The 18,734-nt window shown below is 35.5% G+C and overlaps 1 protein-coding gene and 1 long non-coding RNA gene across 4 annotated transcripts; both read right to left on the minus strand.

The window, feature by feature from the left end:
• Window positions 1-2,094: 2,094 nt before the first annotated feature.
• Window positions 2,095-11,962, minus strand: LOC102595329 (uncharacterized). Of its 3 annotated transcripts, XR_001473714.1 has the most exons (5): window positions 11,841-11,962; window positions 10,851-10,993; window positions 6,130-6,232; window positions 5,495-5,888; window positions 2,095-5,356 (listed from the first exon to the last, which is right to left on the minus strand). It is a non-coding gene; the product is annotated as an uncharacterized lncRNA (long non-coding RNA). The 3 variants fall into 3 exon arrangements; XR_001473713.1 differs by having other exon boundaries at window positions 2,095-2,768; window positions 5,495-6,232; XR_001473712.1 differs by having other exon boundaries at window positions 5,495-6,232.
• A 1,599-nt stretch (window positions 11,963-13,561) lies between these two features.
• LOC107061015 (uncharacterized) lies at window positions 13,562-14,038 on the minus strand. The gene has a single exon (XM_015309674.1). It carries the CDS (start codon window positions 14,036-14,038, stop codon window positions 13,562-13,564), a length of 477 nt encoding a protein of 158 aa, XP_015165160.1.
• Between the last annotated feature and the right edge of the window lie 4,696 nt (window positions 14,039-18,734).

Below are 18,734 nucleotides of genomic sequence, written 5' to 3' on the forward strand. Positions count from 1 at the left end.
CCAAATTTATCAGAAAAATTCTAGCTTCAATTTATGCCAAGCACGTTCTAAAACAATGGTCCATCTACCATTTTTATAATATGAAAAAACTATATTGTACAAGTCGCTATATTATACCTTGAAACTTGAGTAAAGTACATTTAGCCTTAGTATACATTATACAATATGCTTCAACAAATTTTGTTATAGGATGATAAAAATCAGTAGTTTGTTAAACAATTTACTCGTTTTATATTTACACCAAATTATAATACATATATTTTTCGATACAAAATAATAAATATTGTTATATATATTTAACTATCGAAAATAATTATTTTAATCAACTGATTAGTATGTTTCGATATCTCGATGAGATCTGCACATCGGACTGGTTAAATAATAATTAATAAAACAAGAAATGGCAAATATAATATGGTACGAATATAATATAGTTATCATAAAAAGGATAAGGTCACCACGAATATGCTAACAAGTCAGCAAAATGGAAATTCTTTGTAAATTGCTACGACTCTATAAGTTTCGCGTCTTATTTTTTTTGGTTGCGTGTTTAGTATTTATTTAGGTGCAGTGGCAGAGCAAAGTACATTTGGCCTTAGTATTCAATATGCTTCAATATTTTTTGTTAGTATATGATACTAAACATGAGTAATTTATTAAACAATACACTCGCTTGGTATTTACGTTAAATTATATAAATTTATCATAGCTAAGGAAAACTAGTATGAGAAAATTACTTGAATTGACTTTGGTTGAGTGATAAAAGTATATGTTACAGTACAAATATCATGCATTCATTGGTTTGATGTGATTATTGTTTTTTTCATATAAAAAAATCCCTTATAAATAAGCAAGTTGTTAACTATAACTAGATTCAATTCATAATCAAAGGCACTATATTGGAGATGGAATCGTAATGACCATACGATTATGGGGTTTTATTCTTCTACTCTTTTCCGAAAGTAGATGATTACTCATAGCTATTATCTTAATATCAAAGAAGAGTAGATGGACTTTCAAATTTTAAAAAATGAGATGATCATGAGCTTAATATTATTTAAATCATGTTAATAAGAGGAACCAAAAAAATGAAAAGATAATATGCAATAACAATTATATATCTTTTATTTGTTTTTCATTCAAGTTATTTTCATAGAGGAAGGCAAATGAGAATATCATTGTCTTCCTTTATTTTCCAATTTAATTCTTATATAAGCCTTTATTTCTTAATCAATCACGATGTCTGTCCATTTCGTTGCATTTATGCTTTTTACTCTCTTTCAATTAATAACTATTCACAACCTTCCAACTTGAGATGTTGATCATTCATCTAACTTCTCAATCTCCCTTTGCCCCACCAAGTGACGAAGCTAGGAGCGCAAGGGGTTCATCTGATGCCCTCGTAGGAAATTTACACTATATATTGTCAAAAAATATTTCATTTTTGTATATATAATTGAACGTTGAATCTCCTGCATTTACTTCTTTATATTTTGAATCCCTCTTATTGAAAATCATGACTCCGCGACTACTTATTGGAAGGAACATAAATAGACATAATATCCTCATATGTCCATATATATATGTACAGATTTGTAAGCAAGTCGTGATGGAGATGGACATTCTTGTCTTACAAAAGAAATCGACAATTAGTCACTTATCTAATTGATGTATTTATGCAATAACATTTGATCCCTCATTTATGTTATGCTCAAAATGACTTTTGTCTTAACATTACATTGGTAACCACTAGTGTTCGTGTTTGATACTAAGGTAATTAAATTACAGCATGTTGGCCAAGTATCTAAAAAGTCAAAGGTGATTAATTTATTTATTTTTACCTTTTTAGTGTTTATTTTAGAGAGTTGAGCGTTTGGTCAAGTTTTTAGGGGTACAAACTCTCACTCTCCAAAAAAAAAAAAAAACTTTGTCGAACTTGTCATTGTAAGTTGGTGGAGTTATTTTTCTGCATAATAATGTTAACGAACGAGACCTCAACCTACTAGCTAGCTAACTTAATAGGAATCAAATGAATAAACTAGTCAATAAGTTAAATCAATCACACATAATGTACTATGCCACATTGTTCCAATATGTACTCCAGATTTCCCGTCAGACACAATAAGATGAGAAATACTGGTCAATGATCAGAGGCATATATAAAGCGGGTTCTGTGAGTTTAACTGAACCATTACTTTCAACTCGAACAATGTACACACATGACAAAAAAAAGCTCGAAATATATATACATATAATGAGATCACACTTATATTGTACCTACAAACACGATAAATTTGTCGATGACTCGATGATGATCTTAGCAAACAAGATAAAGTGCACAAACTTGGCAGTAGTACTGGCTCTGTCAATCAGAAATCAAAAGACTCTCATTCCCACCTAAAGCAACACGTTACTCTAAAGAAACTGCAGATTATATTGAAGTTTTCATCTGACTGGTGTTTGCTGTAAAAGGCAAAAAGTCAGAAGAGTACTTACTGAGTGTTTGGCTAATTTTGTGTAAGCTCTTGCATCAGAATTCATCCCAACGTGTGACTTAAATTCACCACCAGTGTCACTAGCAACATTAACTACATCTCCCAAAAAAAAAAAAAAAATTAAGAATCAGAATTTTGTACTCACAATATTTGGGTAAATATGTGGACCTGGTATTGCGATTCCAGAATTGGCGTCATGCTCAAAGTTTGATCACCACTTGGCACATGTGTATGTATCTGTCCATTGCATCCAAGAGTGATGTGATGACTTCCCTATCAATGAAAACAAAGAATTCAGAGAGACAAAACAAAGAGAAATATTACAAATGGTGCCAAGAATATTACATCAACTTGTAAACTCGCAATCGAGTCAGGATGTACTATTCTTTTTTACTTGATCAGGTAGTGCTAGTACCATAAGGTAAAACCCGTATGTAGTTTTTTAAATTTTATAGCCTAGTCAAAATAGCTCACAAGGAAAGAATAATATCAAATATTAAAAGCGACATGGAGAAGTGAAATCTCTCAATCAAAGTTATTGTATGGTTTTTACTCAAGTTTTAATGAGTAAATAATCAAACAGATACAGCTTAACTCCTAACTCAAAACACAACGAAATGAGATCAAACAATATAGGACAACAAGAAAATCCAACCTCTTTTGGCTTTCTTCTCTTTTTTTATTTTTATTTTATAATTTCCAGTATATTCCAACATCAAATCCAAAGAAACCCGACAATGTTCAGAGCAGCACATTTGAGAGAGTTGTAAAAGAGTTCAAGCGTTTATTAGGGGAAATTAGAAATAACAATAGGAAAGTATATCAAATACTATAGCAAAAGGTCCGCATGCATCCTACTCTCCCCAAACCCCACTTGTGGAATTACACTACGTATGTCATTGTTGTTGAATCAAATACTATAGCAGTGCATTTAATTGCACTCTAAGGACCACAGTTGTAGTTCAATTGTACTGCTTCACATGCAGTCACATGGCATGGAAAATGTTATGTCTATAATGTACAGCCTTCTGGGTTCATAAAATGTAAATATGCTGCCAACCAAAGGAAATTTTAAAACACCGATCACCACGTAGGAACAGAAAATTGGTAATTCTGGGCAACTCTAAATGAGTTAGAACCACAATAAAACCTCAACTTTGCAACCGAAACATATTTGTCAGTGCTCCAAGCATTCTGTTTCTCCTTCCCCTAACGTTGATATTTAATGTAAAGCAATTGGAAATCTATTCATAAAAAACTAAGGGTACTCTTAATAAGCAAACGTAGTGTAAAAATGCATAAACAGGATAATTGTATGAAGAACAGTTCAAACAGGGAAAGTTGACAGGCATAGACAAAAACATTGTCCGCTCTAATTGTGACCAAACATTCTGCTAAGTCGCGGTCTTCACAACAGAGGAAAAATAAATTCCCGCAGCATAGAAATGTAACTTCCTTTAATCTCTGCACATAACTGTGGTCTGTTGTTTCTGAAAAGGATATCTCAGATCTTCTATGCCTTAGAGAACATGACCATTAAGAACATCTGAAGAATATTTCTAACTACACTATTGAATAATACTTTGAACGGGAATAAAGAGGTGCAAAGAGAAGAGGTGAATATTAAAGAGTGCAGTTGTCCTAGGATCCACGAGACAAGCAAAGGACAGGCCAGATAACCATGATAGTACCATCCCTCTCTAAATTAATGGAAAGAACTGATGTATACCTCAGAAGAGAAAAATAGTTAAGAGGACGGCTTTGATGATTTAGTCATATAAGATTATACAGGCATCTGCAATTGAAAAGATGGAGTGATAGGCAAGACACTTACCCTTTAAGAGGAGACAAAGGCATATAAACTTAATTTTTTGAAAAATAAAACAAAAAAGGTAATGGATGCTCAGCAAGAACAAATTTCAACTCTAACTGGGAAGCTAACAAATCATATTACGGTTTCTATCTCTCAGCCTCGCTGATATATCACAAAACCCAAAGCAGAAACACAGTAAGATATAGTATTTGATATTTGACACCATTCATTTTTTCTGTGGAAAACGAGGTAGTTAACAGAAAGGGACATATAGGAACAGAAGCTGCTCCTTGGGCTAGCTTGTTGAACGACAACAGCCGTTACTTTCCGGATTTCTTGTATGCAGCAATTATCTGGCTCATCTGCTCACAGTTGCAGGTCGAGACTAAAAGTAAAATCGCTATCTATGTTGGTTGCAAAAAATGAAGAGATCAGAGAATTGTATAGCTCAGTGACAATACACCAATGTGAAATGCCGTCCCAAGCAGAACTTGTATTCTCAAGAGCGAGCAAAATAGAAGTTAAAGATTCGCATTAAGTGCAACTTAATCCTTAGGGAGGCTTAGTCTATTATTAGAAAAAATTCTCATCCGAAGCATATGCCAGAAAAGAGCACTATCAGAGAAGTAGAAAACCATTAATACCACTAGAAATACTGCTTTAGATGGAAGAACTGCATGTTTCTTGCATAATATGACTTGAATGACATTAATACTTGGAACAACGGAAAAAATTATTTGAAAGGCATTACCAAAAGTTTAACACTCTCTTTCCCTGAAACAGATTATGATCTACTGTAGAGATTACATATCAGTAAAAAAAGTATAGATCAGAGAAGAACAAAACGCTTGAGGAGATGTTCATTCTAGAACATGTCAATAACATATAACATAGGTGATACAACTGAGCTCATTAGATTTCAACAAGAAGAGTGAATAGAGAGCACGTCCAGTACATATAAATCCACTGCTTTATCATCTGGAAGTGTTGAAGTAATGCTTAGTCAAAAGTCAATCAGTACCCACAGGAAAAAAAACTTGGATAGTACCTAATTTTACAAAAGGTGAATGCAGAACATCAGCCTATTCAAAGAGAAGAAAAATGCAAAACAGGAAACAAAGTTGAAAAAAAAGACAATTATGAGAATTGAGACACTTACTAAGAATACAGAAAGGATAATGCTCACCAGCTGGTTGGCAGCAAACCTCATCAACATGTTTGATGTCACCAAATCCCATGGACAATGCCACCATTATGTAGTTTTCCAATAGCATCACCAATCAGTTCATCTGTGATGGTTTCTTCAATAATCTCAAGTAAACCAAACCAAGGAATATATTTTCATGAGGGACCTTCAACATACTCAAAGGTGAGATGTGTAGCAGCGTCAATAGCATATTGCTTTGAGTATGCACCTGGCCTCCTACTCCGTTATTCAAAATTGTTAGCAGCACAACTTTGAGGTATGAAGAGACTAAAGAATACAACTGGTATCATTTACACCAACCCATTTAAGTCTTCACGAGTAAGCTTTGATTCCACAGTTAGATGCCTGTATTTCTTTGTAAACAATGGACCTCCTACCACAAAGTTGACATGAAAACTCTCAACATTAGATAAATCCCAATGTGAAATAGCATCAGTGGAGAGACTAGCATATTATGGTTTGTGATCTTTACAGTGTAAATACATGAAGGAAAAGAAACTTGCCGCACAGAGATAGGAGAGAGATATTATAAACACATTTGCAGGAAAGTTCTTTATCAAAAGAAAAAAAAATTGCAGGGAAGTTAAATGGCACATGAACCTTGGATAACTTACAGCCTCATCTCCGTGCTTGACTAAAACCAAGGATCCATCATTTCTGTCTGCCTTAATTTCCATCATATGAGATCTCCAGATAACTACTGCAACAAATATATACCTGGCAAGGTATCACTCATGGGTAACCAAATTAGTTTTGATAAAGTAATGTTTCTTCCATAAAGAAGCAGTACACCAAAAAAAATAAAAAACTTACATAAAAATATGATTCTTTGTAAGAGAAACCCCATCTTCTATACAAGCAAGGACCTTATGGGTGCACGAAAAAGTAACTACAGACAAGAGGCTACTCCTCAAACGTACAAAATCATTGTCAACTCTTTCAAATTGTTCTCTTCTTTCTCTATTTTATATACTCACAGGAAGGCCAAAAGGGGAAACATCCCATGCCTGTGTCGTTTCCTTCTTCTAAAGTTCCAACTGTATATAATCTCCTCCTCTTCCCCTAGCGGCTAGCATCATCGACCACAGTAATTTAAACCAACAGTACCGAAGGAGGTGACTTGTATATTCTCTCAAACATTTGCACATAAAGCACCAACCTACATAAGTGAACAAGTGATCCTCCTCTCCCTCAGTTCTCAACTCTCACTATCGCTTCCTTACTGCCAACCAAAAAAATAAGCACACATTCGAAGGAACACCTGGGGACCCAAACCTATAAGTTCAAGAAACCCGACTCTTCCCTTACTATTAGTTTCTAGCAGTACGATTTAACTGAGAACAAACTAACTCTTCTCGTACTCCAACTTCACGAGTTCGGTAGTATGCAATAAGTTCTTGTAAAGTAGTTCCACCAAGTTTGGAAATCATACATCTCCTGTACATGTAGACTCCTCTTAAACCTCAAGTCACAATGACCTCACCATCTTGTATAATCAGGATCTATCGTACTGTCATCTCTACTAGCTCAAAACACTACATATGCTATAGCATGCAAGTCACTGTGCATTCTCCTAGCACCACTTGTGAACCTAAAATCAAGCATTCGTCCTACTCTGAATAAATGTAGTCATTGAAATCTTCTCATGCCTTCATGATCATCCTCCATAATTCGTACTCCGATGAAAGTGTGATATTTCCAATAATTCATCTTTCATTCACACTTTCACAGTGCCACACTTTTCCACTATCAGCTTTCTCCAAAAAGTCTGTTCCTTCTCCAAATCTCCATAATAGTTTCCCAAGCATGACTATGTCGAACAGTCTAAAGTCTTCCACCAAAATCCTTCAGTAAAACCTCATTCTTCTCTGCTTCTTAGAGTTTAAATCTGAGTTGTAATAAAAAACACACAATGTAGTTACCTCCTCTATAGCTATCTTCCTCACATCACATAATAATAGGATGTCTTGCATTCCAAATTGTAGGAATCGAATCATACTTAATCCACCTTTTCACTCACACGCTTCTTAACAATTGTGTTAGTTATAAAACTCATTTAGTTTTCTAAAAACACTATATCCACCTCGTATTCTCTATCTCCCACTTGATGATGACCTTTTAATTGGTCAATTCACTATCTCACATCCTAAGAAAAGATCTTAACATCTATAAACGATATATGATATATCTATCCCTTATCTCTCACCTTCTTCAACACTTCTCTTTCCCTCATGCCGAACCTTCTACCATACACCACAATATTACCTCTTGCTCCAATCTCTTTCTTTTTTTTTTGGAAACGGGTAACTTGTATTCCTCAGCATTAAGGGCTATGCTGGCCACCTCCAAAAAGGAGAGAAAAAAAGATGAAAAACCTAAGGATGTAATTACCTAATTGGATTTCCTCTTCTATATTTTGTCTTTTGCACCAAAAACCTAAGGATGTAATTACTTTCCATTTAATCTTTTGTATTGAGCATTCTTTTCCTTGAAAAATCCTCTGATTCCTTTCCTTCCAAATATTCCACCAGATACAAGCAGGTACTGTCCTCCACCCACTTCTTTTGACTCTTGCTGCCCCCCCTTCTGATCCAACAACTCAATAAATCTGCTGTGTTCTTTCCCCCCCCCCCCCCCCTCTTTTGATCCAACAACTCAATAAATCTGCCGTATACACCAATTTAGGCTTAGGCTAGCTAAATTGAAGAATAAAGCCCATACTTGTATTGTTACATTGCCATGCAAAAATAAGTGTTTGTTGGTTCCAGTGCCTCTTTGCATAGTAAGCATCTAGAGGCTATGTTGATGCCCCAGCTCCAGTCTCTTTTCTCACCCCACCCATCTCGTTCGTTCATCACAACTAACCCTTTTAAACTTGTTCTATGTCAGCTAACAGTTCGATGACTCTATCTTCCTTTCCATCTCTCCCAAACTTTAAGTATTTTTATTTATTTATTTTTTCAATCTCCTCCATCCTTTGGTGATTGCCACACACACACACAACAATTTTTGGTGCCAAGGTTTAAACAATCTTTTACCTAGTTTTTTTGTTTCTTATTCATATATATAGTTTCTTGCTTTTGTTATCTATTTGTTGTTTATCATGTTTAGGTGATTGCACTATTTGGTTGATGTTATTGTTCCTTGTATGTATGTTCTACACTACTTTTCAATTAGTTGTCATGTTTTCTTCACCATCGTTTTTCCTTTTCATTACTTCTTTGTTTTGTTGCACTTGAGCCGAGGGTCTTTTGGAAAGAGCCTCTCTACCTCTACGAGATAGGGGTAACGTTCACGTACACTCTATCCTTCCCAGATCCCACTTTGTTCCCACACTGGGTATGTTGTTGTTTAGTTTGGTGCACCACCTTGGTCCCCTTCGTGAACATTTCATCTAGTTCCTAAGCCTTTTGGGACGATACCAGAAGTACCGGAGGGATGTAAATCCTTTATTGATATTGGAAATATGACTAGTGTAATTGGCTCTTCCTTTCTAGCCTTATCTAAGAATTTTGACCACCCACCCACCCTATCTCCTTTAGATGGGAAATTGCCAAAGTTGTTTTTCCTGCCATCTGCTTCATTGGTTATATGATGGAAGAAAGCAAGAGCCCTTTACCCTCCCACTCCAATTCTGAGTCTAGACTTAAGTTCAAGCCTATTGGTTTTTTAAATCATCGCCTTCTAACCCATTTTTGGTTTTGAAAATGGAGTTTCCGACATCTTGATCACCTACTCAATGACATTGGTTCGATCCGATAGTTATTTACTGGAACATATAATTTAGTAAACTGATTCCAATTTGTTCTCCTACCAAGTTCACTTAAGAGCATCCACCACCTTATTTGTTTGCTTCTTTCCATCATGTTGAATTGCCGGCTGAGCAACCCCTCCTCCTTAGTTATTTCAGACGGCATCACTATTTTTCTGCCTGATCTTTTTTGTTAAGTGTCGCACATATGTTGAAGGACAAGTGGTGTACTTATGAGGTCTTAGATAATTCTTGCCTCATGACCAAGCTTCTGGGATTGAATTAGGACCAAACATAGGATCCCTTATGTTATATTGTCAACACTCCTGATGTTCTTCATATCAGTGTGTATGGGTGTGTTAAGTATCTCACATAAGTAATGTTTTCTCTTTATAAGGTATTCAACAATCTTCACCTTAAGCTATTTTTGGAGCTGAATTAGGTGCAAGAACCATTTTCTGAAACATTTTCCACTTCATAATAGGCTTTTCCTATCCCTCTTTTGCCCTTTCTCTTCCCTCCTCCTCATTTCCCCAATCAAGTCCTTTCCCAAGTTTCAGGGATAATTTTTTATGTTAATCTCACCCGGAAACTCATGTCACCCCTCTCTGGTGCTATAGACACTGGCACCCTTTTTCTCTTCTTTCACAGACAACCTAACTCTAGCTAAACCTGGTAAGTTTAAAATCCAATTTAACAAAAAAGTTTCAAGGATAAATTTCAGCGTGTTCCCCGAAACTCATGTCGCCCCTCTCCACTGTTATAAACACTGGCACCCTTTTCCTCTTCTTTTAGGGACAGCCTAACTCTAGCAAAACTCGGTTAGTTACAATCCACATCAATGAAAATTCACACACTTCCCCTCCTTTTTGAGCAATTCATTAAATCATAGATGAGTCATTAAACCACTGCCCCCTCGCTACTTCATTTTTTTTTACAACATGTTCTCTCAGACCACCTTCCAACCCTTACCTAGTACACGCAATGCTTTAACATCCCTTCACATTGAAGGGGGCAACTTACTGGATGATCTCACACTCATACAAACCTCCCAATCAAACATGTCTTAACTCTTAAGGAACTCCTTCCTCCTCAAAATGTGGTCCCCAGATAACCTGAATCTGGGTTCTGCACAGTCTCCACTTTCCACATTTCCTAATCATGATCAAAGCTGACCAGGCCAAAATTTCCTTGAACGGGTGATTGTTAATGTTCTTTGGTTCTAGAAAGGAGTCTCCCTCTAAAACTCATACAATAAGCAGGTCACTTAAGGAACTGTTTTATCTTCACTAAACCAAAGTGGTTATTAAGAAAATTATTGAGAAAGGAAACGAACCAGTCTTGTCAAAGATGAAAATCTCTCCAGGTCTATTGGGGCTTTAAGTGTAAAACGAAATTGAAGAGTGGGTTTTAGTTTAAAAAGGCGCAACGAAGAAAAATAAAGAAGTATATGCAGTGCAAGAAAAAAGTAACAACTTTATTCATAATCATTTCCTTAATAATTAATACTATATCTTTCTTATCATCATCATTATAGTTTAGTACCGCTCTTATAAGATAGAACTTGTGGGCAATGAGACACACCTAGGCGCCTTGCATACACTGAAACGCAGCCAAACTGAAGCGAAGCACCTAGCCTGAGCTTCAAGACTTAAGTGTGTCACAAATGAGCCTTTGACAACACTGAAATGAACACGACTAGAAATGTTTCATCCGACAATCACCTCCTGCAACATCAATACATAAGAGATGAGTGAGAGTTCAATAAAATATTAGGCATTGTACCCACATTTCAACAAAGAAAATCCACTAATCACTGAAAATACTGAACTTTGTTTAAATGTGTTTTCGGCATAGCTTAATAACTGCAGAAGAAACAAGTATTCTTAAGCCCATTCGTTCTCTTAGAAGAATGCATGAAAGGTCTTTGGCAATTTTTCTATTCTCATTCTCTTTTTGTTTCCTCAATGATGGAGGATTCCCCGAGGGACCATGGAGCTGAGTTTCAAACTCATGGATAATGGATTCGCCCTGCTACCCTTATCCACTTAAATACCAAGCTTTTGTCTACAGTAGGGTCCAAACTCGTGACGCACACCTAACTCACACTTCTTATACTAATTATTCATTTTAGAGAACCTCTTGTTTCAATTAAAAGACAAGTTATAGTTTAAAATGAGATGGGCTTGATTAATGTGAATCTAATTCATATAACAAGGACTCCAACTAGTTATAATTGAGGATAGTCACTGTTTATCACTAGAACCTCCTAACCAAGAGAACTGAAATATCACCATCCTTAAACAATAAATAAGTATTGTTTATTGTATAAAGGCCAACTTTTTGAGGTTGGGCTGAGTCAATCAAAATCACCAATTTTCACTGTATTGATAGATGCATGATTTTGGGTCAGTAATCATGAAAGAGGGGAAGTCCAACCAACTAAAATGTAAAGCAAGACTGATTACAAATGTCAAAACCCTATAAAGATCAAGAATGAAAAGAAGAACAAAAAAATAACAGAAACCCAGAAACGTTAATGCAATTTGTGAGTTGTAAGGGAATCAAAAATACCTTACGGGCACCACAACAAACCGTTACAGCAGCAATTAGTGAAGAAAAAGAGCCACAAATTCAACTTTTACTTGTTTCAGAACAAGAAGAAAAAAATATATGGATCCAAGAAACTCGCATCAACTAAATTAATCTGCATTTGTCATGAAAGTTTACGCCAACATATGTATAACACACACTTAAAAAAGTTACTACTTGTCTCATTTTACGTGAGGTAGATTGATTCGATACGTAATTTAAGAAAGAAAGAAAGAAAGACTTTTAAAACTTGTGGTCCAAAATAAATGATAGAAATTTGAATGGTTGTAAATCATTTTATTAAGAATAAAACAGACAAAATATAGAAATGTGTCATTCCTTTTGGATTGACTAAAAAGAAAAGTAAGTTACATAAATTGGGACAAAAAGAGTACATTTTTATAATGTAAGTTATATCATGCCTATTCAAAAAGAATTGGAGGACTCATTCAACTCTTAAAAAAAATTATGGTAGAGAAATATGTAAAAATTATGTGTCAATTTAATTCTTTTTTTTTTTGGTTTATAAGAAAGGGAGAAAATTTTAAGAATAGCAAAAATAATAATCATATTAGTATTTTACGGCTATAGTTTTGTTAATTGTGATCTATAGCTATAGTTTTGTTTGTTATGGAGTCTCTAATTTGTATAATTTGTGAAATACGTTAAATTTGTATACAATCTTTTTTTTAAAACAAATTAACTAAAAATGAGCTAATTTCTCCTAACCCACACATATTAAGGATTTGTTTCCTACAATGACTTCTTCAACAACATGAACTTCATTGCAATTTGGTTTATCAAATCGAATAAGCTTGAGCAATACAAACATTAGAGATCAATTTAATTTTCAAGTAAACAACAACAGCTAAATGTATTTAATACTGGAAATTGCTTTGATTTGTTTTTTTTCTGAACGAAATCAATGTTTTTATCTGGTGTTTTCAAATTCATATTTGGTTTTGAACATCCAGAATTGATTTGATTGTATATTACGATAATATTTTGTAATTACAGTTCAAATTGTATATTTTTCCGTAATAGATTCAAACTCATATGAGCGAAAAAGTTGTTAGAATTCAAGTCAGTTCGTCATTTTGAATACTGTAAATAGGTGTAATTACAAATTTTTGGGAGGAAATTATTGTTTATTTGGAGTTTTTTTATTACAGATTTGGTTTTTGACATTCATAAATTGTTTGGATTATAAATTATGATAGTAATCTATTATTTCGTTTTGATTTGCATATTTTTTCTTTTCAATTTGTATATATGAACGAACAATGAAATTGTATTATGATTGTTAAATCATTTATACGTCCACATGAAATGATATGCATTAATCAGTTATGTATAAATTTATTTGAACACTTGAATAATTCCTATATGAAATGTTTTAGTTTTTTTATAAATTTGTATATATATATAGAGAGAGAAACTGTTATTGAATGGAGGCAACAATCAGTAAAATGCAAGATAAATTCATTTTTCAAGTGTACTCTATAGGCTTTTAAATCAAACATTAAAGGATTCAAAAATTACAAATCGATCATCTCACCAATCCTCATATCTAAAATAAAACTATTACTAAAAAAAAAACTAATGCAAACAATAATAATTTGTAGATACTACTTAATTAAATTTAAACCAGCCAAATCAAGCCTAGATTGATTCAACTAGGAATCATCTAGTCCAACAAAGAATTAAGAGATATTCAAAGTGGAACCCTCATTGTCAGCCCTTGCTTTCAATATTTCTTTCATTTGTTTGAGATTTTCTCTCACCACGTACAACAAATCGTTGACATCTTTAGGGTCCATGTTAGCAGAAAAATCTTCCTTTTTCATTTCATAGACCTTAATTGTCAACTCCGTGAACCTGTTCTTTTTCCTTAGCTTTTTAAGTTCCTCCATCTTCTTAATTATTAATTGCTTGGTGATTTCTTCTTGTGTCACCATGTTTTTGGGTTGCTCCTGCACATATAACTTTCTAAATTTTTCAAAGGTTTTGATAGCAGCAACATGATTTGGATATATCAGAGGTTTTTTGTGGTAATCACTATAGAAGACGCCAACAATCTCAACACCATGAGAGGCGTTGAGTTCTCGAGCCATTTTGAAAAACTCATTTCGTGCTTTTTGGTATGCAATTTTTCTTTCAGTGCTCATTTCCTTTGTCATGGCTAAAAAGAAGTAGGAGAATATATTTGAGTAGATACCAGGGGTGATCAAATGGCTTTGTTGTTGTTGTTGTTATTGTGTGTTTCTTTGCCTAGGATTGACTTCTATTTATAGGAGAAATTTAGATTTTAATTTTTTTTGAATAAGTTGAAATAGAAAATTCGTAATTGTCATACCTAAATTATTTTGGGACAAAATTAAATTATGATAGATTTGATGCCAAGTTAAGTCTAAAGAGACATGGAAACAAGGGAGATATTTTACGCAACATGGGTGAAGTGTAAATCTTGAAGTACGGGTCGGTTCATATGTCCCATAAATTTTGGAAAAATTGTATGAAATAGCAAACTATTAATTCAAATTAAATGTTATAGCCATAGTTTCTTTTATTTGTAATTCGCAACAAACATTCCATGTTTTTTGCCATCCCATTTGTATACCGAAATATACAAATAGACCCAAATACATATTTTTTATGTATATGTATACCTAAATATACATATTAATAGTCATAGCAAACATAAAAGTTTGATATGGAGCGCAATTATACAAACTATAGCTATAACATACAAATATGTTTTTTATGTTTGCTAAACCTAAAATTTACTCATAAATTTATGGGACTTAAGTTTCATGTATCTTCAAATTTATAAAAAAAAAATTGATAAAATAAGCAAGAGTTGTAACAACAAAAAATGATAATAGACAAGATAATTGTCAAAATGATTTCATTATTGATTTTAGCATTAGCTAGTCCTTCTCGGCTCAACAGATATTTGCAATTTTTTTTTACATATTTTAAAGATAAAAAATAAAAAGTGTAAGAGCAATAAAACTAAAAAAGTGTCCTAAATAGTGACACATTTAGAATTTTAAATAAAGAGGTTCATTATTTTAAAAAAGTGAATTGTAAAAAAAATTGTATTCTTAAAATAAATTGTAACGACCGGGTTCCGTTTTTACAGGAAAGCCAACGGGGAAATTTTTTGAGTCGGAAACTTTTTTGTAGTAACTTGAAATTTTCCAACCTAGTCCAGATTTGGACGAGTCTTTGAGGTGTAGGGAAATCTAGTAACAATCGGGTGACTTATTTATGATTTTGATTACATGGTAGTTAGATAAGTCGTTAAGGGATCTATACGACTTTACGGAATTGAATTCGGGTGAGTAGAACTCCCGAAATCGATCTTAGAGTGAACGATATTTTATGAGCGTCGTTGGTTAAAGGTGTGTTGTGAAATGGGGGTCTTGAAATTATTAAAATTGCTCACTATTTTGTGCAAGTCGCTTTGGCGGTGGTATTGGTCGCTCTGGAGGGGCCGCTGTAGCGGGGTGAGGGCCGCTGTGGCGGGCCAGACGCGACTTAAAGTCATACATAAACCCCAAAATGTCTTTATTCTGCACTTTTCGGTTTTTAGAGCTAAGGAACGAACCCCAGGTGATTCTTGACAGTTTTCCACCATTCTTGAGGCTAAAGGTAAGCTTTTAACTCCCCGAATCCATTTTTCGATCCGGACAACGTAACCTAATGGGTAAATATCGATGGGGGAAGGTTTTGATCTAGAATCTATGGTGGAAACAACCCTAATTTTGATACTTGAGATCATGGGTATGATCTAGGGTTGTTAGAATTGTTAGTAATCCAGGTAATTAGTGATTGTTTATTGATTCCCGTATTATATTGATTGTTTATAGACTAAGACAAGCGGAACGAATTCGAAAAGGGAAGGATCAAGTTTCTTAGGGTTTGAAGCTTGTTTCGAGGTAGGTGATAGTTGTGATTCTATGATTGTGTGATATATATTATTTTCTTGCTTCATTATGATACATGTATGTATGCGAATGTTGAATTATTGATCACACTCGTTGTAAATGAGATAGATGAATAACTGTATGCCATGTATCACTTCTTGATTGTATAATTATTGAGAATATACTTGTGATTGTGATTGTGGTGTGATGATTAGATCGGATACCGCATTTCGATATACTAATTGGGATCGGTTGCCACGTTCTGGCATAAACATTGGATCGGGTACCACGTTCTAGTATGCTAACAGTTTGGGTTTGGGTTCCATGAGAGGAACAATGACTTGTTATAAATGTATATTGTTGAGCATGTGATAATCGATATTGTATATGTTTGGTATTTTGCATGTTTATAATGTAGTATTGACTTGCTTATGTTACACTTAGTAGGATAGCCGCGTGATCCTACCAGTACATTGTGGTTGTGTACTGATACTGCACTTGCTCGTTCTTTGTTGAGTACAGGGCATCTTCAGGCGGCTATTGACAAATCTCGCTTAGAAGATTCGCTTCGAATTCAAAGGTGAGTCAGTTCTTCCAGGCTGCCATGAGTTCTCCTTTCGTCTATGTCCACATTTCGGACTTAGACTTTCTAGTTAGTGGATTTGTTCATTAGTTTGGGGTTGTGACCCTTCTTGTTTAGACTTGTTGAACTTTACATGTTTTAGTACATTGACTTTCAGGTTCTAGAAGTATTTTCCGCAATGTTAGTTGTTAGATCTTTTGTTTGAAGTTTATGGGAACTCAGTTTTAGCTATTATTCATGTTTTCGTATCCTTAAATACTTTAGTTTTTTGTTTAGTTGTTTGGGTTGGGTTGTAGTAGTGGTTCTCCCACCGGAGGGTTAATGTGGGTGCTAATCACGACGGTCTGTGTCGTGACAAAGTTAGTATCAAAGCCTAGGTTCTTTGATCTCGATGTACCAAAACGAGTCTAGTAGAGTCTTGTGGAATGGTACGGGGACGCCTTTACTTTTCTTCGAGAGGCTATAGGACTTTAGGAAATCTCTCTGTTTTCTCTTGTCTCCTTTCATGCTATGACTTGATTCTAATTGGTATCTGACAATTCAAATTGATATCTAACCTCCTTCACTCTTCTGTCCGCAGATGGTTAACACTAGATTCAACAGTGTCAGGCCCGTAGCTCCCGTCAATGCTCCAGCTGAGGAATCTGCAGCGAGAGGCCGTGGTCGAGGCAGGGCTAGAGGAAGAGCTAGGGGTAGAGGCAGTGGAAGAGTAGCGTCTGATAGAGATGGGGTACCGGTCGGAAATGCTCCCCAAAATGAGGCCCCTCATGTGCATCATGAAGAGATAGAAGAAGATATTGAGGTTGAAAATGTTGAAGAGGTTGGAGAAGAGGAAGAGATGCAAGCTGAGACTACCAATGTTCCTCTCATAGACCTAGTGTTAGCTCGACAGATCATGTCATTCTTGAAAGGGTTGGTTGGTCCTGGAGTGCTTCCTTCTGTTCAAGCAACTCAAGCTCCCGCTAATCCCCATGTTGCTAGCACTGCGCCCAAGACGGGTGGAACGAGAGGTAATGATGCTTTCTTCCGTCCTTTGTTGGGTTCTGTTATGACTGGTAATGAGCATGAAATGTTGACTAAGTGTTTGAAGCTAAAGCCTCTTGTGTTTCTTGGTTCTGAGAATGAGGATGCTTATGAGTTTATCTTATATTGCTATGAGAGGCTTTATAAGTTGGGAATTGTCTATCAGCATGGGGTTGAGTTTGTGTCCTTTCAACTTCAAGGTGAGGCTAAGCAGTGGTGGAGAGCTTATATGGAATGTAGATCTTCAACTTTACCTCCACTTACTTGGACCCAATTTCATGCTTTGTTACTAGAGAAGTATTTGCCTAGGACTTTGAGGGATCGCAAGAAGGATGAATTCATGGCTTTGGAGCAAGGTGGTATGTCTGTGGCTGCTTATGAGGCCAAGTTCCATGTTTTGTCTAAGATATGCTACTCAATTGGTGACTATTGAGGAGGAGAGGATCCATCTATTTATTAGGGGACTAAATTCTGAGTTGCAGGTTTTATATGTTCATATGACCGCTGCCTGCAGGGAGGAGCTTTAATGAGGTGATAGACTATGTTAAGAAAGTGGAGGGGGTGAGGCAAGACAGTCAGGCTAAGGAATTGGCAAAAAGGGACAAGAACTCGGGTAACATTCAAGGTTCTTACTCCAGGGGTCCGGAAGACCAACGCATGTAGCCAAGCTAATTCAGTCCGCTATTCCCGCCTCTACAGGTAATTACTCGGGAACTCCACCTCATAATTTGATTCAGGATAGCTAGAGAGTCGCACTTTTGATCGTACATGTTACAACTGTGGTGAACCTTGGCATGTGAGGAGAGATTGTCCCCACCCACGTGTGTTAGATTCTGCACAGCAGCAGTCTAGAGCAGTGGTACCCGCGGGGAATGGTAATAATGGTCGAGGGCCTTCACAAGGTGGGCGAGGAGGTAATCAGCGAGGTCGCGGAGGTAGAGGAAATGGTAATGCAGGCAGAGGTAATGTGCAACGAGGCAGGGAAGTGGTTCGTCAAGATGATAGGGTTCAATGTTATGCCTTTCCGGGCAAGAATGAGGCAGAGGCATTTGACGCAGTGATCACAAGTACTATTCTTGCAGGGGACCGGATGGCTAATGTGTTATTTGATTCGGGTTCTACTTATTCATATGTATCAGTGCTATTTGCCTCAGAATTTGCTATGATTTATGATATACTTGATGCCCTTATTCATGTTTCTACCCCAGTTGGAGAGTCAGTCATAGTCAGCCATGTCTATCGTGTTTGTCCTATTTTGTTTATGAATTTTCAAACTTGGGCTGATTTGGTGATTTTAGATATGACTGATTTTGATATAATCTTAGGCATGACTTGGTT

This window comes from Solanum tuberosum, unplaced genomic scaffold (genome assembly GCF_000226075.1).
Source record: "Solanum tuberosum cultivar DM 1-3 516 R44 unplaced genomic scaffold, SolTub_3.0 scf00110, whole genome shotgun sequence".
NCBI lineage: Eukaryota > Viridiplantae > Streptophyta > Magnoliopsida > Solanales > Solanaceae > Solanum > Solanum tuberosum.